This window comes from Eleutherodactylus coqui, chromosome 5 (assembly GCF_035609145.1).
Source record: "Eleutherodactylus coqui strain aEleCoq1 chromosome 5, aEleCoq1.hap1, whole genome shotgun sequence".
Lineage (NCBI taxonomy): Eukaryota > Metazoa > Chordata > Amphibia > Anura > Eleutherodactylidae > Eleutherodactylus > Eleutherodactylus coqui.
Genome location: NC_089841.1, coordinates 45,986,763 through 46,010,876, shown reverse-complemented (window position 1 = coordinate 46,010,876; position 24,114 = coordinate 45,986,763). Strand labels below are relative to the sequence as shown.

General features: G+C 45.2%; 1 protein-coding gene across 2 annotated transcripts in view; it reads right to left on the bottom strand.

The window, feature by feature from the left end:
- Positions 1–24,114, bottom strand: part of LOC136627388 (UDP-glucuronosyltransferase 3A1-like) — a 32,099-nt gene that overhangs the window by 4,644 nt on the left and 3,341 nt on the right. For both annotated transcript variants that reach the window (XM_066602435.1, XM_066602434.1), the window contains exons 2-6: positions 19,945–20,046; positions 18,866–18,980; positions 16,918–17,452; positions 11,165–11,387; positions 1,800–2,019 (exon numbers count right to left, since the gene is read on the bottom strand). In XM_066602435.1, the coding sequence (XP_066458532.1) occupies positions 1,800–2,019; positions 11,165–11,387; positions 16,918–17,452; positions 18,866–18,980; positions 19,945–20,046 (1,195 nt within the window). The remainder of the gene's footprint in view (positions 1–1,799; positions 2,020–11,164; positions 11,388–16,917; positions 17,453–18,865; positions 18,981–19,944; positions 20,047–24,114) is intronic.

Below are 24,114 nucleotides of genomic sequence, written 5' to 3'. Positions count from 1 at the left end.
TTGCGGGATGTCCTGAAGTTTCCGATAGTATCAATTTGGAATACATACGACTTTTTGATCACTTTTTATTGCGTTTTTTCTGGGAGACAGGGTAACTAAAAAAGTGTATTTCTGGCGTTCTTTATTTTTTTTTTCACACGACGTTCACCGTGCGGGAAAAATAATGCACTACTTTGATAGATCGGACTTTTATGGACGCGGCGATATCAAATACATATTTTTATTTTATGATTTAGATTTTTTAATAATTGATATGGCAAAAGGGGGGTGATTTAAACTTTTATAACTTTTTTTTTTTTTTAACAATTAAAAAAACTTTATTGATCTTTTTTTTACTTTACTTTGAAGTCCCCCTGGGGGACTTTAACATGCGATGCTTTGATCGCTCCTGCAGTATGACGTAATGCTATAGCATTACGTCATACTGCTTTTTTACAGGCAGTCTATGAAGCCACCCTGTGTGGATGGCTTGATAGGCAGTCTGCTAAGGCAGCCCTGGGGCCATTCATTAGGCCCACAGCTGCCATGACACCTGCACGGATCCCCCGATCTCACCGCGGGGGGGCCGTGCGGGACCCCCAAACAGCGTTCGGGGGATTTAAATGCCGCTGTCAGAGTTGACAGCGGCATTTAAAGGGTTAATAGCCGCGATCAGCCGAACAGCCGAGCGCAGCTATTGCCCGCGGGTGTCAGCTGTAATAAACAGCTGATGCCCGCGCTGTATGGAGGGAGATAGCGGCGCTACCTCCCTCCATACACGTCCTGCAACAGCAGGACGTAGTTTCCCGATGGGGCGGTCGTTAAGGGGTTAAAGCCCAGGACCAAGTGCCGTAAATTTGGATAGATTACACTTTTGCTGACACAGCGGTTCCAAATATGTTTTCTGGGTTTTTTTGTTTTGATTTTTTTCTTATGAACACAGGAAACTTTTTTTTTTTTACTTTTAATATCCTTTATTTTTTTATAGTACAGAACTTTATTTCCCACTTATTTTTACTTTGTTTTTTTGGTCTCCATAGGGCACTTGAGCTTTCAATCGTTTGATTGCTTATGCCACATTCTGCAATGCTTTAGTATTGCACTATACGGTATGTCTGCCAGCATACTATTAGGACAGGCCATTGACCTGTCCAAATAGTTGGACATACATAGCAGCCCTGGGGTCTTTCAGAAGATTGCGGGCTACCATGACAACACCATGGTGGTATCACAGGGGGCTGTTTGGGACCCATGAACCCTAATCGAGGCATTTAAAGAGCTAACAGCCACAATTACTATGAGTGCTGATCATAACTGTTGCAGGCAGGTGCCTGCTGTCAAAGACAGCCAGCACCCACCTTCCATGGAGTGGGATCTGTTCCAAATTCTGCTCCATGTAAACCCTGATGCCAGAAGATGTACATCCATGCCCCAAAAGTGCCAAGGGGTTGGAACAGAATTCAATCAGCCTTGTGGTGTCCGCCATCAGAGGTATAACATGAAGTTACTGGGTGACAATGTAAAACCAATAACAGGACCCCAACTTATAATACTTCCTTTATAGTACTGGTCTCCTCATATGAAGAAGAGAGACCTTATGGGCCCAGGTGTTACTGCACCCATGACACCTACTATAGTTATGCCCCATGGTGCCCCCCATAACAGTAAGCCACATACGTTCTGAAGCATAAGGATACAGTTCATCATGTCTGAGTCCCAATGGTTGGGAGCCATAAAGAATGGTAATTCAGACTGGATGCAAGCTACAGGTTAAACACCCCTGATAAAATGTTGCCTTGCTGGAGTTGTTGATCACTTACCTTTCATCTCGCATGACTTCTTGCATGGTTTTTACAAAACGTTCAGCCTGCAGTTGGTCTAGTGAGATAATCTTCCCCATGTTTTTGGCTTCAATTCGAACCATTTTGTCATACCCAACTTCAAAGAGTGGGATCCCCACAACCGGGACACCATGATAAATGGCCTCCATCAGACTATTGAGACCTCCGTGGGTCACCAGAAGCTGAACATTTGGGTGTCCTGAAACAATAGAGATATATTTTTGCAGATCTTCATAACGTCTTCACTTAGACAGATCAGAGAAAAAGAGATGAGTTTTCCTGCATCCATGAGAACAGAACATGAGAAAGAAGCCAAAATCAACAAGGCGGCAACACTAAATATCTGCTTACAGAATTCTGCAGCACGCAAAGTCCCTCTGTGCAACTCATCTCCCCTATGGATCTAGTTTTTTTGGCCTAGCAGATACTGGTGCATGGAAGAATAAGAAGAATTAGTCAAAAGTAGTGGGATAAATGGTCCTATGCATTTTTTTTGGATTTGCCTTCTACTTACCAAGGATTATGCAAAAAAGACAAACGCCCCATTGCTTTATTTTTTGTAGGACAAGTTGTATTTTTCAATGATACCATTAAATAATGTACCATAAAATGAACTGATAAACGTTTTAAAAATTCTAAGGAACGGTGGCATCACCTGTGACAACCTAAAAATCTCATTAAATGTTTATTTGCCATCCCTATTCTAGGGGTGTCCGGAAGCGGCCTAGTGGCACTCAGGCCGAGGTCACATGTAGCCCTCCGGGGAGTGCTGCCGGGACCCGTGACAATTTTACCCTCCCCGCTCCTCCATGTGGGCCTCGTGTCCCGAGTAGTAGACAGGTCACCACAATGCCACCCCATATCTACCGATGATATTACCTCACATATACTGGTGGCTTTTTTGCCATACCTTACATATACTGGTGTTACTGTTTCACATAGGTTTTATGTTCGGGGGAAACACGTTATCTCACATATTCTGAAGGGTTGATTATATTACCTCACATATGCTGGTAGTTGTTGATACTACCTCACATATAGGGGTGATACTGCCTTACATATACTGGTGGTACTGCCTCACATATACTGGTGATACTGCCTTACATATACTAGTGATACTGCCTCACATATACTGGTAATCGTAGGCGTAACTTTAGGAGTTGCTGGGGTCGCGGACGGACTCTGTGCTTAAGGGGGCCCAGAGGCCGCCCTCAGCCATATACAAAAAAAAATTCAGGTCGCTATGTCGGCGGATGAAAGATTAGTGCAGTCCGGCCAACAGTAAAGCGAGAGAAGAGAGGAGAAGGGAGGATTCGAAGACAGGATGGGGGGAGGGAGAGGAGGAGCAGCGACGCAGGAGTGGGGCGCAGACACAGACACACTGCATGGCAAGCCATGGCATGGAGTGGAGCAATGATGATGATGTCATCTCCCTGCTGCGCCTCACCTGCTAACACAGTGTACAGCTGCTCTCCTCAAACAGAGAATTGGGCGGGGCTCCGGGGTATGTACCTATCTATCTGCTTGTCTGTCTATCTGTGTGTATGTTTATCCTTTTCATATCTAACTATCTATTTCATATCTCTCTATCTATCTCTCCTATCTATTTATCTATCTTTCACTCTCATATCCATCTCTCTCTCATTATTATCTATCTATCTATCTCTATATCTCCCACTCTCTCATATCTATCTATCTCTGATATCTATCAGTCTCTCTCAAATCTCTATCAATCTATCTATCTTTCTCTCTCATATCTATCTTTCTCTCTCATATCTATCTATCTATCTCATATCTATCTATCTCATATCTATCTCTCTATCTGTCTATCTATCTCATATCTCTAACTATCTAACTATCTTTAACTCTAATATCTTATCTATCTTTCTCTCTCATACCTATCTGTCTATCTATCTCTCTCTCATATGTATCTATTAGTCTCATACCTATTTCTCTTTCTCATCTATATATCTCTTATATCTATTTATCTATCTCTGTTTCTCATCTCTCTTATATATCTCTCTCTCATATCTATCTATGGCTTATCTATGGGAGATAAGTTATATCTCCCTGTACGTACTGCATATAATTGCACACTTTATGCACAATTTAAAAACGCAGCAAAAACACATGCACCTTTCAATAGTGTATGCAGTTTCTTAAAAACATGTGTGGTCTTTGAATACCGCATGCATTTTTTAAAATGTGTTTTCCTTTATTGTGATTCAAAAGTACAACAAAAAGCAGGAATACACCCTGAGGCCACTCACACATTCGTTCAGAAAATGCAGCTAGAAATCGTAGCATTTTTACTGCAATGTCGATTGGCGTTTTTGAGCGCATGGTACAGTGTTTGACAGCGTGATGAGTGAGGAGGTGCTGAGGTGCGTTAAAAACCGTGAAAACGCAAAAATAGAACAGACAGCTCTCAAACACTGTGTTTGAGCGCAGGTCTGAGTAACCGTATTAAAATCAATGGTAGTATTGCACTGCGGCTAGTACAGAGCTCGGGACGCCGCGCTAATAACGGTAAAGTGTTCTGTGTGTGAGAGTGGCCTGAGGGGCTCCAAACTAATTTTCATGCAGTGCAGGGAATGAGTCATGTTTGGAAAGATTAGAACAAGGGGCTAGTTTGTGTATGGAAATTTGTTTTGCAGCTGTATGCAGCATGATTTAGGTATGGGTATGGGAAAAAGGGGGTAGGGTGGAGGCCAAGGGGAGGGGGGCCCAAACGGAACTTTTGCACCTGGGCCCCTGAGCCATTAGGTATGCCCCTGCTGGTGATACTACCTCACATTGTTAGGAGGTGGCTCACCGCTGGGGGTGTTGGTCCTCGGCGTGGGTGTGCTGGCCGTCCCGGTGCCGTCGGCGGTCGTGCGGGTGTCGCTGCTTGGGGTTCCCCCGGGCTGGTGGGCGCTTGGGCTGGTTGGCGGTGCGGGTCCCGCCAAGCGCGCGGGTGCGTCTGCGCTGGCCGGGCTCAGGGTTCCCCTGTTAGGAGGCATGGTTTGAGAAAGGCCAGAGTTATAGCATCACCGGCTGGCGCATCATGCTCCCCGCCGCCATAGGTGGGGACTCCTATATTTAGCTTGGCTGACACTGGAGCCCAGTGCCAGTGTTTGATTTGGTCCAGTCCAGCTAACACCCACTACATCTGTCTGTCTCCAGTTGTCTGACTCGGCTATTCCCTGACTCTGAGCTTGTCTCTCCCTCAGTTTGACTTTCCTGTTTGGCTTGACCCGGCTTTTCCCTGACTCTGAGGTTTTGTGTTTGTCAGTTGTTTTGTTGTTAGTTGGTCTTCTCTGTCCCTTCTGTCACGGGGTTAGTGCAGAGTAGGGACCGCCGCCCAGTTGTCGCCCTGGGGTTTAGCCCAGGGGAACAAGTAGGCAGGGGGAGGGGAGAGGGCTGGTGTAGGGACTTCTGTCCCCTCTCGTTCCAAACCAGTCTAGACAGAAACACTGTCCATACAATTTTCGAGTTTGGTATTCTCTGGCCCGACAATGGTTTCCCGTGGTCCTGTATCAGTATGTGAACCTAAAGCAACACTCACAGATTTCTTTTCTAGTGACTGGAAGGCGTTTTTTGCGTATCGTGAAGGGTGTAGATTGTATTTTAATTTGCATCCACACTCTTCTGGGTCGGATTACCAGAGGGTGGGTATTGTGATCTTTTGGTTAAGGAGTGATCCACAAAATTGGGCCTTTTCATTGCCACCTGATTCACCCTCTCGTCAGTTCGTGGATGCTTTCTTTGCAGCTTTGCAGATTTATAGAGTATACTATGTCACATATACTGGAGATACTGCCTCAGATATACTAGTGATACTACCTCACATATACTGTTGGTTGATTATACTACCTCAGATATACCAATGATACCACCTTACATAAACTGGTGATACTGCCTCACATATACTGGTGATACTGCCTCACATATACTGGTGATACTGCCTTACATATACTGGGGGTTGATTATACTACCTCACATATACTAGTGATAGTACCCCACATATACTAGAGATACTACCACACATATATTGGTGGTTGATTATGCTACCTCCCATATACTGGTGATACTGCCTCACATATACTGGTGATACTCCCTCACATATACTGGGATACTGCCTTACATATACTGGGGGTTGATTATACTACCTCACATATACTAGTGATAGTACCCTACATATACTAGAGATACTACCACACATATATTGGTGGTTGATTATGCTACCTCCCATATACTGGTGATACTGCTTCATATATACTAGAGATACTACCTCACATATACTGGTGATACTGCCTCACATATACTGGTGGTTGATTATGCTATCTCACATATAGGCGGCCTGCAGACAGCTGGGTCAGATTCCGCTGCAAGAATTCTCGCAGCGGGACCTGACCCGAGCCCCTGCAGGGACCAGTGCGGTGCTCACCTCTCCCGTGGCTCCGGCTCTTTGATGTGCTGGCTGCCGGCCAGCTGGCGCATACGCAGAACGGAGTCGGGGCGCCAGGAGTGACATTTCTGTAGAACATGCCACAATTTGTTTTCCGTGTGTGATTTCACGTGGGCAAATCGAGGCAGTCTGCCAAGGATTGCGTTTTGTAATGCAATCCTATGGCAGCTTCCACGGGCGGAAATTCTGCGAGAAATCCTGCTGCAGAATTTCCGCCCGTGTGTAGGGGGCCATACTGGTGATACTGCCTCACATATACTGGTAATACTGCCTCACATATACTGGTGATACTGCCTCACATATACTGGTGATACTACGTCACATATACTGGTGATACTGCCTCACATATACTTGTGGTTGATTATACTGCCTCACATATACTAGTGGCTGTTGATTCTACCTCACATATACTGGTGCTTGAATATATTACCTTACATATAATGGTGGTTGATTATATTACCTCACATATACTGGTGATACTACCTCACACATTCTGGTGGTTGATTATACTACCTTACATAAACTGGTGATACTGCATCACATATGCTTTTTGATTATACTACCTCATATATACTGGTGGTTGATTATACTACCTCACATATACTGGTAATACTACCTCACATACAGTATACTGGTAATTGATTATACTACCTCACATACTACCGCCACCCCTCCCACTTTACACAGCATTAAACACCCTCTCTAATAAGACACTAGCGGCAGGGCAGGCCAGCACCTCCAAGGCGTACAGCGCAAGTTTGTGCCACGTGTCCAGCTTTGACACCCAATAGTTGTATGGAGCAGAGGGATTACAGAGGATGTTGGTACGGTCGGCTATGTACTCCCTCACCATCTTTTGACAGTGTTCCCTCCTACTCAGCCTAGACTGGGGAGTGGTGACAGTCTGGCTAGGAAGCCATAAACTGGCAAAGGCCTTGGAGAGTGTTCTCCTGCCTGTGCTGGACATGCTGCCTGTTCCCCACGTCTCCCCTGCTAGTTGGCCCACTGAACTATGTCTTCTACCGCTAGCATTGTCAGATGGGAAGTTTAGCATCACTTTGTCCACCTGGGCCCTGTGGTATTGCATCACTCTCATACTCCTTTCCTCTTCGGGAATGAGAGTGGAAAGGTTCTCCTTATACCGTGGGTCGAGAAGGGTGAACACCCAGTAATCCGTGTTGGCCAGAATACGTCTAATGCGAGGGTCACGGAAAAGGCAGCCTAACATGAAGTCAGCCATGTGTGCCAGAGTCCCAGTACGCAACACATCGCTGTCCTCACTAGGAGGATGACTCTCAGTCTCCTCCTCCTCTTCAGCCCATTCATGCTGAACAGATGTGCAGGAAGTAGCATGGGTACCATCTGCAGTGTGGGCAGCAGTCTCTTCCCCCTCCTCCTCCTCCAATACGCGCTGAGAAACAGACGTGAGGGTGGTCTAGCTATCAAGCGACGTATTGTCCCCCCTCATCTCTTGTTCTATCCGCAAAGCGTCGGCCTTAATGCTTAGCAGTGACCTTCTCAGCAGCCAAAGCAGCAGGATGGTTACGCTGATAATGGCCGGATGGCCGCTCACCATTTATGTGGACTCCACAAAGTTTACTAGGAACTGATAGATGTCAGACATCCATGCCCACTCCTTTCTAAAGAACTGCGGAGGCTGACTACCACTTCAACAGCCATGTTGCAGCTGGTATTCTACAATGGCTCTACGCTGCTCGTAAAGCCTGGCCAACATGTGCAACGTTGAATTGCAGTGCATGGTCACGTCGCACAACAGTCAATGCACTGGCAGCTGGAAGCGATGTTGTAGTGTCTTGAGGGTGGCAGCATCTATGATGGACTTTCTGAAATGTGCACACACGCGACGCACCTTGCTGAACAGGTTAGACAAATAAGGGTAGTTTTTAAGAAATCGCTGAACCACCAGATTGAACACGTAGGCCAGGCATGGCACGTGTGTTAGTCTGCCAAGCTGCAGAGCCGCCACCAGGTTACGTCCATTGTCACACATGACCATGCCTGGTTGGGGGTTCAGTGGCGAAAGCCACAGATCTATCTGCTCCATCAAACGCTCTAACAGCTCTTGGGCAGTGTGCCTCTTGTCACCTAAGCTCAGTAGTTTCAGTACGGCCTGCTGATGCTTCCCCACGGCAGTGCTGCAGCGCCTCGAGCTACCGACTGCAGGCGACGCGCTCACACATGGTAATTGAGAGGTGGAGTTGGTGGAGGAGGAGGAGGGGTGTTTGGAGGAGGTAGCATAATAAGCCAGAAAAACCATCACCGAGGTAAGACCCGCAATCCTCGGTGTGGGAAGCACGTGAGCGGACCCAGGGTCAGACTCGGTCCCACCCTCCACCAAGTTAACCCAATGTGCCGTCAGGGAGATGTAGTGTGCCTGCCCGCCAGCACTTGTCCATGTGTCGGTGGTCCCAGTAACTGCGTTGGTGAGGCTACAGTTTATGTTCCGTAAGACGTGTTGGTGTAGGGCGGGGATGGCGCAGTGGGAAAAATAGTGGCGACTGGGGAACGAGTACCGAGGGACGGCCATCGCCATCAGGTTGTGGAAAGCCTCCGTTTCTACTAGCCTATATGGTAGCATCTCCAGGCTGAGTAGTTTAAAGCTTATGCATGCAGGTGGGTGGGCGCGTATTTCTTCTTGCGGTTCAATGCTTGCGTAAGCGCAGCTGAAGGCTGCGCTGGGACACATTGGTGGAGGACCGTGGAGGTGAGAGTGTGGGTGAAGGCCGGGAGATACTGGTGCCTGCGTCCTGGGAGGGGGGTTGCATCTCTGTGCCAGGATGTGACACAGGGGAAGAGGCAATGGTGTGACCCGCAGGCGGTGAATGGCCTTCGTTCCATCTCGTCGGGTGCTTAGCCATCATATGCCTGCGCATGCTGGTGGTGGTGAGGCTGATAGTGGTGGCTCACCTGCTGATGTTGGTGTGGCACAGGTTGCACACCACTGTTCGTCGGTCGTCCGCCCTCTCAATAAAAAACCTCCAGACCTTTGAACACCTAGCCCTCAGCACGGAGGCCCTGCTTCTCTCTCTGGCCACCCCACTGCCTCTTCCAACCTGTCCTGCTGCTACACTTGCGTCCCCCTCTGAAGACCTGTCCTCAGTAGGCTTAGCAAACCAGGTGGGGTCAGTCACCTCACCGTCCAGCAGCTCTTCCTCCGATTCCTCTGTGCGCTCCTCCATCGGACTTACTGCCCTAACAACAACGTCACTGTCAGACAAATGTGTCTCATCCTCATCATCCACAAATAGCTCTTGAGACACTACTTGAAAGTCCACAGCCTCATCACCCTGACTCTGTGAAAGTTTTGGGCATCAGTCACGACAAACTCCTCAGATGGCTGATGAACTGTTTTTTTCGACTCAGGGCAGGGACCCAAGAAGAGTTCTTGGGTGTATGCCTGTTCATAATCTCTCCTCTTCCTGGAGTTATCAGGCTGGGCGGATGGAGGAGCAGTCTGAGGATTCAGGGGTGCATTCCCTTGGCTAGCGTGAGTGGACTGCGTGGAAGACTGGGTGTTGGATAAAGTAGTGGATGCGTTATCCGCTATCCACATCCGCACCTGATCGCACTATTGTGCTTTTAATAATATCTACCACGCGGACCTGCAATATGTGAGGTGAAGCTGGGGAGCGGAGATACACGGCTCTCTACTAACCCTTCAGCAGCAGGCACTGTTTCACCCCGTGCAGGACCTCGGCCTCTGCCCACACCCTCATTCGGACGCCCACATCCACGGCCTCGACCCTTACCCCTAGTCTTCATCATGTTGTATAAAGCACTTGGACTAAATGCTACGCAAAATACAAGTTATTTTGCGTATGCTTATAGTCCAAAATAGACACAATAAACAGTGTATACTGTTGTTAGATAGCGGAAATTATCACCACCCAGACAGGAGTATATACCCTAGGCTTTCAGCAGGCACAAAAAATTTCAAGTGTGCATACTATTGTTAGATGGCGAAGAATCACAGGTATAGAGCGTACGCTATCAGCAGGCCCAAAAAAATTTAAAACAGCGCAGATTTACACACCACAGACACGGGTATATAGCGTACGCACTCAGCAGGGAAAAAAAAAATTTCTAGTGTGCTATGTACACTATGTATCCTATGTACTCTGTGTACACCACTAGCAGTATACTGCATAAACCCGGTAACAGTGGGCAGAATACAGCCAGGATGCTTGAGAAAAGATTTGTGCGCACTACTGGTCCCAGCCAGCCAAAATGCTGATGCACACAATGGGAGGAGTAGTAGTCCTAAAAAGAACTGTTGGATTCTAGAAGCAAGGATCCCTGCCTAACCGCAACCTAATCCCTACACTAACGCTTTCCCTGACTAGCAGCAGCTCTATCCCTCAGCTCATGCAGCATGCGTCTGAGGCGAGCCGCGGGTGATCTGAGGAAGCCTTCCCTGCATGTTTAGTGGCTAAAAAAATGACGCTAAAAATGCGGGGAGGGGACATAAAATTTTTTCGAGCACACGAGGTGCTCACTCGCTCATCTCTATTGCTAAGCAATGACGCAGAATCTGCGACCTTTCTGCAATGTCAATTGCAGAAGGGCCGCGAGCCGGACAGTATCCAATGGAAGCCCTCTGTGCAGAATCCGCACAAGAATAGAGGATGCTGCGATTTTATTTCCATGAGCGGAAATCGGAATCATGTGAGCAGATATACGAATGCTCTATTTTTTTAAATATAGGCGTAATACCGCGAATTGTCTACGTGAGTGACGATCATGGATTCCGCAATCCAAATCCGGTCATGTGAGGCCAGCCATATACTGATGATACTATCTCACATATACTGATGGCTGATAATACTACCTCACATATACTGATGATACTACTGATATAATGATGACTTCTTACCAAGCAGATCGTTCTGAGGGAGCCAGTCCATGAGTTTCACATTGGGAGCAATGACCAGGCCTTGTGGCCAGTGTGACATGTCATATCTCCAGATAATTTTCTGTGGCATCTTCGCAAATCCATCATTCAACTCTTTCAGAAAATTCACTGGTAGAGTTATTGAGCCCAGCATTACCACTATGAAGCCGAAATCCCTAGAAGTTGAGATAAAGTCTTCCAGTTCCTGCATAAATATAGAAAAAGGAAAAATGTCACAGATGGTAAATAAATGCAATAAGAACTTCCTCACTGGTGCAGAAGCTGTACAAATCTCTCTGTCAGTTCACTACAATATATCAGTCTGGAGTCTGGGCTGTTTATCTCACAGAGCATTGTCTACACTGGATACAATTGTATCCACTTCTCAGCTGAGAGCAGGACTAGCTATGTACAATGTATCAGTCTGAAGTATAGGCTGTTTAGCTCACAGAGCATTGTCTACACTGGATACAATTGTATCACTTCTCAGCTGAGATCAGGACTAGCTATATATAATGTATCAGTCTGGAGTCCGGGCTGTTTAGCTCACAGAGCATTGTCTACACTGGATACAATTGTATCCACTTCTCAGCTGAGAGCAGGACTAGCTATGTACAATGTATCAGTCTGAAGTATAGGCTGTTTAGCTCACAGAGCATTCTCTACACTGGATACTATTGTATCCACTTCTCAGCTAGGAGTAGAACTAGCTATGTACAATGTATCAGTCTGGAGTCCAGGCTGTTTAGCTCACACAGCATTGTCTACACTGGATATAATTGTATCCACTTCCCAGCTGACAACAGGACTAGCTATGTACAATGTATCAGTCTGGAGTATAGGCTGTTTAGCTCACAGAGCATTGTCTACACTGGACACAATTGTATCCACTTCTATGCTGAGAGCAGGACTAGCTATGTACAATGTATTAGTCTGGAGTCCGGACTGTTTAGCTCACAGGGCATTGTCTACACTGGATACAATTGTATCCACTTCTCAGCTGAGAGCAGGACTAGCTATGTACAATGTATCAGTCTGGAGTATAGGCTGTTTAGCTCACACAGCATTGTCTACACTGGATACTAATGTATCCACTTCTCAGCTAGGAGCAGAACTAGCTATGTACAATGTATCAGTCTGGGGTCCGGGCTGTTAAGCTCACAGAGCATTGTCTACACTGGACACAATTGTATCCACTTCTAAGCTGAGAGCAGGACTAGCTATGTACAATGTATTAGTCTGGAGTCCGGACTGTTTAGCTCACAGAGCATTGTCTACACTGGATACAATTGTATCCACTTCTCAGCTGAGAGCAGGATTAGCTATGTACAATGTATCAGTCTGGAGTCCGGGCTATTTAGCTCACAGAGCATTGTCTATACTGGATGCAATTGTATCCACTTAGCTGACAGCAGGACTAGCTATGTACAATGCATCAGTCTGGAGTATAGGCTGTTTAGCTCACACAGCATTGTCTACACTGGATACTATTGTATCCAATTCTCAGCTAGGAGCAGAACTAGCTATGTACAATGTATCAGTCTGGGGTCCGGGCTGTTTCGCTCACAGAGCATTGTCTACACTGGATATAATTGTATCCACTTCCCAGCTGACAGCAGGACTAGCTATGTACAATGTATCAGTCTGGAGTATAGGCTGTTTAGCTCACAGAGCATTGTCTACACTGGACACAATTGTATCCACTTCTAAGCTGAGAGCAGGACTAGCTATGTACAATGTATTAGTCTGGAGTCCGGACTGTTTAGCTCACAGAGCATTGTCTACACTGGATACAATTGTATCCACTTCTCAGCTGACAGCAGGACTAGCTAAGTACAGGGTTACTGCCTATAAATATCAGAAACGCTATCTTTTCTCCTTAAGGAGAGCACCTAGGCGGTAAGTGAGGATACTCAAAAGGATATTCATGCTCCTCTGGCTAAGATGCAAATGAGAGAGATGGAATATTACCTCCACAGTGCCACCTATTGGAAGGCATCATTTTTGTGTAGGTAATATAAAGAGTCTTACTTTGGCTTGAAGGAATGTTGCCTTCCAATAGGTGGCACTGTGGAGGTAATATTCCATCTCCCTTATTTGCCTCTGAATGGAAACAGTGTTCTGACTTGTAGCAAACAGAGAAATTGAAATGATAAAGGGCATTTATTAAGACTGGGGTTTCAAACATGGTCTTAAAGGGGTTTTCCAGGCACAAATACTATTGATGACCTATCCTCACAATAGGTCATCAATAATTGATAGGCCAGGTCCCTTGCTTGGGGACTCGGCCAATAAGCTGGGAGGACTCATACTTCCAGAGCCACTGTACACAGAAGTTGGAGTAGAAGCAGGTGCTCTGACCCCTGTGTAGTGGTCGGTGCTTGTAATGCCAGGCTCGCATCTCATTAAAATAAATGGGAGCCGGGCCTGCAATTACAATTGCCAACCTGTACACAGAAGTCGAAGCAATTGCTTCTGCTGTGACCCCTGTGTATAGCAGAGATGACAGCATGCACCCACTCAGCTAATTGGCTGAGTTCCCGAATGATGGACCGCAGACGATCAGCTATTGATGACCTATCCTAAGGATAGATCATTCATCAATAGTATTTGCGCCTAGAAAACCCCTTTAATACAAGAGAAAGCTGATAAGTCCTCGGCTTTGACCATAAAAAAAATTCACAGAGAAAAATGAAATTTCACAATTATTCTATGTAGTCCACTCAGATATCAATGCACTTTTGACTGGGTGCTCCAACATCTTTAACTCATCCAGAAAGAATTCCTTTGGTTGGGTTACAAACAGGCATCATCTGCTTCAGTTGTGTTAGGAATGCAGGTTAATTTGGTTCCCTTGAAGTGTTTCTTCAAATTATAATACAGGGGTTAGCCCGAGGGTGCCAGATCAGGCGAATGAAGAGGATGATCCCGCACCTTGAACCCTAGGGCACCCAGTTAGCTCTGGGTGATGGCCACTGTGTGGGATGACGCATTGTTGGGCAAGAACACAACGCCTTTAGTCAACTTTCCACGGCTTTTAGACTTCAGTGGCTCCTTCAATTCATTATGGATTGTGTAATACACAGACATTATAGTAAACCCCTTTGGACGGTAGTAACATAGTATGTAAGGCTGAAAAAAGACACATATCCATCCAGTTCAGTCTATTTCCCCTTAAGTTATGATCTAGAGCAGTGGTGGCGAACCTATGGCACACATGCCAGAGGCGGCGTGCAGAGCCCTCCCTGCGGGCATACGCCACCGTCGGCCGCTCACCACATTAGTGAATACCGGCAGGGGACGCGGCTTCCCTACCGGTATTCACTTACTTAGCTGATGCCGCCGCACACTGTGATGTCAGTGTGCAGCTGGGATCCTCCTCCCCCTTCCCTGATGGCTCCTCTTAGAAAGGGGAGGAGGCATCCAGCAGCACACTGACATCACAGTGTGCATCGGGATCAGCGCTGCTAGCGGCACACTGGGAAGAGGAGCAGCAGTGCTTCCATGAGGAGGAGGACGTAAGTATATTGGTCTGAGGGGGGCACTATTACTGCTGGACACCACTGTGGAGTGTCTCAATTGCTACAGGGGGCAGCTGTGGGGGGTCTCCATTGTTACATGGGGCCACTGAGGGTGGTCTCCATTGCTTCAAGGGGCCATTGAGAGGGGTCTCCATTGCTGCAGGGGGCTGCTGTGGGAGGTCTCCATTTCTACAGGGGACCGCTGAGGGGGGTCACCATTGCTACAGGGCGCCGCTGTGGGGAGGTCACCATTACCGCTGGAGCTGCTGTGAGGAGTCACCATTACCGCTGGGGCCGCTCTGTGGGATGTCACCATTACCGTTGGGGCCACTCTGTGGGTTTTCACCATTATCACTGGGACTGCTCTGTGGGATGTCACCATTATCGCTCGGGCTGCTCTATGGGATGTCATCATTTCTGCTGAGGCCGCTCTGTGGGATGTCCCCATTACCGCTGGGGCCGCTCTGTGGGATGTCACCATTACCGCTGGGGCAGCTCTGTGGGATGTTGCTATTACTACTGGGGGCCGCTCTGTGGGATGTCACTACTACCGCTGGGGCCGCTCTCTGTGATGTTACCATTACCGCTGGGGCCACTCTGTGGGATGTCACCATTACCGCTGGGGCCGCTCTGTGGGATATCACCATCACCACTGGAGCCACTCTGTGGGATGTCAGCATTACCACAGGGGCCGCTCTGTGGGATCTCACCTTTACCTCTGGGGAAGCTCTGTGTGATGTTACTATTACTACTGGGGGCCGCTCTGTGGGATGTCACTACTACCGCTGGGGTATGCTTACACATAGCGGAAATGCTGTAGAATGTCCACAATATTCCATGTCTGGTCAGACCAGTGACTTGTCATGTGCTCCTAGACCTCCTATTTGCCTTGGTAGCAGCTGCCTGACACTGGTTGCTCCACTTAAGCTTACAGTTAACTAAAATGCACCCTGTGGTACCCCACTAGTAATGGTGACCCAATCAGAGTGTGTACCATTAATAACCACTCTCTGCTTTCTATCACTGAGCCAGTTAATTGCCCACTAAAGCTGATCAGGTTGGTTTGACAGGAGCGATCTCTCACAAACCCATGCTGATATGAAGTTATACAGCTATAATACTTGAGGTACTCCAGGATAGCTTCTCTTAGAAACCCTCCAAACATTTTACCTGTAATAGAAGATTTACCAACTTGTAGTCTCTAGGCTCACTTTTTGACCCATTTTTGAATATCAGCACCACATTGGCTATATGCCAATCCAGTGGAACTATAGAGTCCTTAAGAAACTTAAGGTCTGTCTATCACATTACTTAATTCTCTTAAACCCAGGGGTATATGCCATTGGAACCCGGAGATTTGTCTATTTTAAACTTTTTAAAGCAGCTCCGCAGTTCTTTCTGGGTTAGTTTACAAGCAGTATCCTATCTTTATCCAGGAAGACAGACGTCATCATCTCAGATGATGACTTTGGCACTCTGAACTTCTTTGGACTCCATTCTTTTGACTGAGGATCACACATAAAATCCACATCTCATCCATCGTCATCAGTTGAGACAGGAAAGCATCGTCACCCTGGAAGGCTTGCACTTGGGCACGCTTTTGATCTACAGACAAACATTTCAGGACCCCCTTGGCAAACACCTTCCTCATGTCTAGATGATTGTGAATTATGGACCCAGCTCTCTCTCTGGAAATGTCTACAGCCTCGGCTATCGTCATAGCAGAAATTCTCCAGTCTTCCAGAACCATGTCATGGATGGCGTCTACAGTTTCTAGAATGGTCCCCACTATAAGTCTCCGTAATGGTCTTCGTGGACGGTGTTAAAATGGCTGGTTTAAATTTGGCAACCCAATTTTTCACTGTGGAGTACAAAGGACACTTATTACCTAATGTTTGCACTAGGTCACCGGAGTTACTGTGAATGTCTTTGGCCAACTCTTCACTATGTTGTCTTCAAAGCTGAATAACATAAAAATGTCATGAGATCAGGCCAAAATTGGATCACAAAGTATTGTAAAGATTGAGCTTTCAAATTACGTAACTTTCATTGACATGAAAACAAAGGAAGAATGTGAAGCCAAGAATCTATCAGCATCCTCTTGTAAATCCCTATGCTGCTCTGATTTCAGGTCAATAGACCCTCAGTCTGGCCGAGACACTCATCTGTATTATGAATGCATAAATGGGACCAGCTTGACTATGCAATACTCACCTGTGATAATGGCTTTGCAGGTTTTGCCAGCAGCCCCCCGATACATTGAACATTAGGCAGCAGAGGGCGCGCAAACTCAATGGTAAAATCTACATTGTATATCCAAAGCTCGGCTTTCTTATAGAGGTCATACAAGGAGGGTCTGTAGTCCAGGGGAAAATTTTTTTCAATGACTTCACTGAATGAGGAATCTATGATTGGGTCCGCGAAAGGAGCAAAAAAACTCATAAAAGTATTTTTCACACGTTCAAAAAAATCCATGCGGTCACTGAGGTGAGAGCCAGAGGCGGGTACATATGATACGGGACTGGGAAGCCCCAGATGGGCAGCGTTGCTGAAGATCTCAGGGTAGAAGGCAATGTAGGGAAGTCCAAGCTTGTCAGCCACCAGGAAGGAGCAAGGGTTAAATGCCTCCACCACTGCGATGTCATAGTGTTCAGCCTTCAGGATGTGGAAGATATTGGACTGCTGTAATGTGATACTGCACAGGTATGAAAGGTGGTCATAATACGAGGAGAAGTAAATAGGGTCATTTCTGTAGGAAAAAGATTAAATATTCAGGTTATAGTCAGTCTCATCCCCCAAGACATACAGTAGGTGCGGTAGATATAATGGCCAGGCTCGCCATGGCTTCTGTTCATAAAGGAATGGCTCCATAAACTTACTGGTATCAAAAGTCTACTGTATCTCTGTAACATTCGACCTGCCCTTCAAATAGTACACACAAGCCTTCACCACCTCCAACTCTTTCCTCAATCCCGAGTCAACATAAATGCTAGCAGATGCCCTCACCGTCTACCACCTGGACTACTGCAACATCCTTCTCTGCAGCTTCCCATCCAACGCTCTTGCACCCCTTCAATCTATCCTCAACTCTGCTGCCCGACTTCTTCACTTCTCCTTCCGTTATTCCTCTGCTTCCCCCCTCTGCCAATGCTTTCACTGGCTCACCAACATCCAGAGAATCCAGTTGTGGCTGCAGCGACATTGTACTATCTACTATTTGCATTTTACCCTAATAGCACAATCTGGGCAGTAGAATATCTGCTGTCCCTGGATCCATGCAGTGAGAATATCTCCTGCAACTCAGTATGTATTCTACATAGTCTATTCATGCTTCAATGTTTATAAAACACTGACAGCACGCACCATCCACTAATAGCAATAGGCTACATTCACATGCCGCCTTCACCACTGTTGGGGGGGGGTCCCATCCCAGGACTCCATCTAGATGGCCAAAAGTGGCTGCCAGACAGAAGCTGGGACAGATCCAAAGACTGCCAATTGGAAAAAGGAGACCAATGTTGCAGTTGTATCTTATAATCCAAAACATACGGTAATGACATAACATCCAGGCTACTCGCGGCATGTGATGAGTGCTTAGAAATACTTTACAAAACTTTTAGGCAGGTGTGAAAAAAAAATCTTACTTTGAAGTATTTTTTTCAATGGGTGTGTGATTGACTCCAAATGTATTCTTCAGCAGGACAACAACCCCTAAGCATCCAGCCAATGTCATTAAAAACTATCCTCAATGTAAAGAAGAACAAGGAGTCCTGGAAGTGATGATTTGGCCCCATAGAGACCTGATCTTAACATCATCCAGTCTGCCTGGGATTACATGAAGCGGGAGAAGGATCTGAGCAGACTACTTCCACAAAAGATCTGTGCTTAGTTCTCCAAGATGTTTGGGACAATCTCTCTGCCTTCAAAAACTGTGTGCAAATATATCTATAAGAACTGCTGCTGTTTTGAAGGCAAAGGGTGGTCACGCCAAATACTGATGGGATTTATATTTCTCTTTCATTCTGTCACTTTGCATTTTGGTAATTGATAAAAATAAACTATTAACACTTTATTCTAACTTTGTAGCATTTTTTTCCCCGCATCTGCCTAAAACTTTTGCTCAGTACTGTAGGTTAACAGTTTTCTACTACATTGTCCATACCTGTTGACTAGAATTTTTTTCTGATACTTTACAGAACCTTCCTTCAAGTTCCTAATATACTGTTGTTTAAGAGAATATGCGATGACAGGATAAGGACTCGGCTGCTGCTTATAACCTAAAGAAAGACACAACAAATAATCTGCAACCTTTCAACCATTTTTCCAACTTCTATTAACTTTTATAGGGTGTTAAAAGTGCACAGTCAGGAGGGGTACTGTCTCTCCTTGTAGAGGGCACCAAGCAGGCATAAGGAGACCTACAGACCATGCAATGCTCCTCTGGGAAATTTAGTATGCAAATGAGATCTGGTATAATGCCTCTGCAGCGCCACCTATTAGAAAGTAGCTTCCCTAAAGGTCAATGACCTTCAAAGAGATCTTGTAACATTAAGGATATAAGCAAAACTTTACAGAGACGTCTCTGGCTTGGTTTATATTCCCAGTCCATGTTACAAGGCTTGTTAGGTCAGACACTGACCTATAAGGGAAACTACTTTCCAGTAGGTGGCCCTGCAGAGGTATTGTACCATCTCCTACTTGCATAAATGTACAACGATATACCACCCTCTGCTCTCATATTACTATACACACTCATTAGCATTAAATTTTCAACCCCAAGAAGGAAAAATTATGGAATTGTGGAAATCGCATGATCGATGAAAATGATGAAAAAATTGAAACAAAATATCCAGAACATCTCAATTTATTCAGTATTGACTATGAGCGCCACATGCAGAAATACACGCACTTATACACCTGTGCATGCTAGCAATGAGGTTAACAACGCCTTAAGGTCCGCCCCTAATTTTCAGTTTTGGTTTTCCCTCTGCAAGGGTCTGGGAAACTAAGAGGCTTGTAGGGCACCTAGTATCTACTACCATTGGTCCATTGTGGGGGATCCATGCCAAATGTCAATCATTTTTGATGTAAGTACATTAATGCATTGGACCAATATCTTACTATACTCAAGTAAGGCGGTAGTCCCGCATTCTAGGTAGGACAGGTTGTGAAGGTCCAGGTCTCCGGTCAAACATGCAAATACGGAACTCACCACTGAACAGAAAAGTTCTACAAGCTAACCTGGAAGTGTGTCCTCCCTGATCTGGTAGAACATTCCTACATCATGTCCGCTGTTCTGAAGAATGCGAGCGACCTCATCCATCAGTAAGTAATGGCTTCCACCTGTAAAGACACAGAATATATAATTGGACCCATAAAAAAATGCTGTCATGAAGAGCAGCTTAACTGCATACAGGCTTATCACTCAGTTCAATGCACTACCGTAGAGGCAAACCAAAACACCTCCATGGGCTATGGCGAGAGGGGAACCCAGTGCTAAACTCCTCAAGCTTTCCAACAGTCATAGCATTTTCCGGCCACCACCTCTAGGGGGAGTTCACTGCAGAGAGTTCATTAGTAGCTGCATACATTCATATACACTGAGCTCCCCTGTTCTGATGAAGAGCTGCAACGTCGGACATTTAACGACCTGACAGCGAGATATATAATTTATCTACCATGAATATACAAAAATATGCAAGAGATTTCTGGAAGCTGTTCGTCTTATCATAATCTGGATGTCGGAAACCTCCAAAGAAATGCCAGGAGCTAAGCATGAACTTTCTCCAAGATGTCAAAGGGTGGAAACCTGTCAGTTGTGGTATATGACGGCTCAATGGTATTAGATCAGAACCCATCAATATTTAGCTGAAATACCATGAATCAGTAGTAATACACAAACACACAGACCCCAGCTAGAGCGAAACTAAGCCGAAGGCGCTAAAGTTATATAAAGTAAGGCACACAGTTTAAGTGGATTAGGTCAGCGTAAGCTTACTGAGCCACATGTACCCTGATGTTCTCCAAGGCCTTAAGAGATGTGAGGCCCACTTATGAGTAGAGGAAACAAGACCCAGGCTACACTGAATCCAGATATCAGGACTTGTAGGAAATCAGGACCACACAGATGTCCCCAGGAGAGTAATGCCTTTGGTGTGAGGGCCCTATGAAGCTGATGACTCCTGGGCAGTGAGGACATATACCTAAATACCGCAATACAGCGGGTAGGACAGCTAAAAGAGGACATACATCCACCACTAGCATCAAGCATGTTTTATCTCATGTTAAAAGAACTGCAACTTCATCCTTCAATATTGGACCGCTATGCTTATTCTTCACGTAAATCATGAGTTAACCCGCCTCCCGATTTATAAAGTACATATTTTTGTTTTTGGCATCTGGTCTAGGGTCTAAATTATTATTTATTTTTTCAGTAGGAGGGTTCTGATTAATTGTAGGAGCCACTCTGGGGCTGATTGATTTTAGGGGTTTGGCTGTAATCAAAATAATTTTAGGATCTGGCGTGGGGTTTAAATGAATTTAGGGGTCTGATCTGGGGTCAGAATTAATTTTGGGTCCGACGTCTGAGTGAACATTCAACCTGAACACATGCCCAGGTAAGCATTGTTTGCTACAACTAGTGGAACCCCTGCTATAGCTGGGTGCTCAATACTGCTGTCATAGTTACCAAAATTCGGGAGCGTTGCAGTGGATTTAGGATCTTTGGGTAGTCTAGACTTGTCTTTTTGCATTGTACATGTGGAGGACAGGAGGAGTGAGTTTCTCAATGTCGGACATAACTGAAACTTTTTGATCCGGCATCTAAAAATCAGCTGATTTTCAGATGCCGGATCGAAAAATTTCAGTTATGTGTAAATAAATTTTTGGGAAATTCAACGATTTTATAAGAGTTCTGGGTAGCACCTTAAGAGTTCTGAAGAAAACTCTTAATTCTCGAAGCTCTTGAACCCATATTTACAACGTTCCTGCTGATTTTTAGATGCCGGATCAAAAAATTTCAGTTATTATGTGTAAAAAAATTTTTGGGAAATCCCGAGATTTTATAAAAGTTCTGGGTAGCACCTCAAGAGTTCTGAAGAAAACTCTTAATGCTTGAAGCTCTAGAACCCATATTTACAACGTTCCTGCTGATTTTTAGATGCCGGATCAAAAAATTGCAGTTATGTGTAAAAAATTTGGGGGGAAATCCCGAGATTTTATAAGAGTTCTGGGTAGCACCTCAAGAGTTCTGAAGAAAACTCTTAATGCTCGAAGCTCTAGAACCAATATTTACAATGTTCTCGCTGATTTTTAGATGCCGGATCAAAAAATTTCAGTTATTATGTGTAAATTTTTGGGGGAAATCCCGCGATTTTATAAGAGTTCTGAAGAAAACTCCTAATGCTCGAAGCTCTAGAACCCATATTTACAAAGTTCTCGCTGATTTAGTAATAACATTTTTGGAAGTTAGCACCCCAGAGATACATTTGTTGATTTTTTTGCTTAATTCGCTAGAACCATTTTTAAAATTAATTGGGAACTCTAGAACTCTTTGGGGTGCATCCAAAACTTATGAAAAAATTAACTTTTTTGAAAGATGGGGTGCTTACTTCACAGAGGTCAGTTAGAACTGTTAGATCAGCCATTAGTACGAATATCAACAAAACGAATTTAAAAAACAAAAAAAAAGGATATATATTGTATGACCACGAATGCAAGAAGTCTGATCGGTAAAGTGGGTGAGCTTGAAGCGAGAATGACTGATGAAAACTATGATATAGTCGGAATAACGGAAACATGGCTTGATGATAAGTGCGATTGGGCGGCGAATTTGCAGAGGTACAATCTCTTCAGAAGAGACCGAAGGAACCAGAAAGGGGGAGGGGTATGTCTGTACGTTAAATCGTACTTAAAGCCAAGGCTACGGGAGGTTATAGGGGCAGGAGATAAACAGGTGGAATCTTTGTGGGTAGAAATACAGGGAGAAAAAAAAAATCCTGATAGGGGTTTTCTATAGATCACCAAAAGCAACAGAAGAAGCTGAAAACATACTATTAAGGCAGATAGAAGAGGTGTCAAACCGCAACGAAGTAATTATCATGGGACACTTTAATTATCCGGATATAACATGGGAGAACGAAACCTGCAAATCTCATAGGGGTGATAAGTTCTTGAGAGTAATTAAAGATAATTACCTGAACCAACTAGTGCAGGAACCAACAAGAAGAAGTGCTATTCTGGACCTAGAACTAACTAACAAACCGAAACGGATAAAGGGGGTACAGGTTGAGGGGCACTTGGGGAACAGCGACCACAATATAATCAACTTCCAGCTGTCATTCAATAGGAAGCCTTATCAGGGAGCGACAAATAAACCAAACTTTAGTAAAGCAAAATTTGATCAGCTCACAACTACTATCGGTAACATTAAATGGGACAACATCCTCAAAAATGGCAGTACGGAGGACAAATGGGAAAAGTTTAAAAGGATCCTAATCACCTCATGTGAGCAGTTCATTCCCTTTAAAAATAAAAGAATCTCAACTAAAAGGAAACCTATGTGGCTCGACAAGACGGTAAGAGGGGCAATAAACGAAAAAAGGAAAGCGTTCAAACTACTAAAGCAGAAAGGCAGCGAAGAAGCGCTAAAATCGTACAGGGGAAAAAAACAAAATATGCAAAGATAGGATCAAAATTGCCAAGGAGGAGGCAGAAAGACTGATTGCCAAAGAGAGCAAAAACAACCCGAAACTATTTTTCAACTATATTAACAGCAAAAGGATTTGCAGGGAGAGCACTGGCCCTTTAACAAATAATGCAGGAGAAATCACTGAAGATGATGGAGGGAAGGCAAATCTATTCAACAGTTTCTTTTCAAGCGTATTCACAAACGAAAAGGAAATGCCACACGAGATGCCGGGGAATAAAATGAACCCCTCACAAAATATGTCATACCTAACACAAGAGGAAGTACAGAAGCGATTAAAGAAGACTAAAATCGATAAATCACCAGGCCCAGATGGAATACACCCAAGGATACTAAGGGAACTAAGTGACGAGATAGCTAGGCCGCTATATTTAATATTTCTAGACAGTATCAAGACCGGTGTTGTACCATTGGATTGGCACATTGCCAACGTGGTTCAAATTTACAAAAAGGGGACCAAAAGTGAGCTTGGTAACTACAGGTCGGTAAGTCTCACTTCAGTAACGGGAAAAATTTTCAAGGGGACTCTGAGAGACGCCATCGATGAGTACCTCAAGGAGACCAAGGGAATAACTCCACACCAGCATGGATTCATGAAGGGTCGCTCATCTCAGACAAATCTGATCAGTTTCTACGATGAAGTAAGCTCTGGGCTGGACCTGGGAGAGTCTATTGATCTCGTATATCTGGACTTCTCTAAAGCA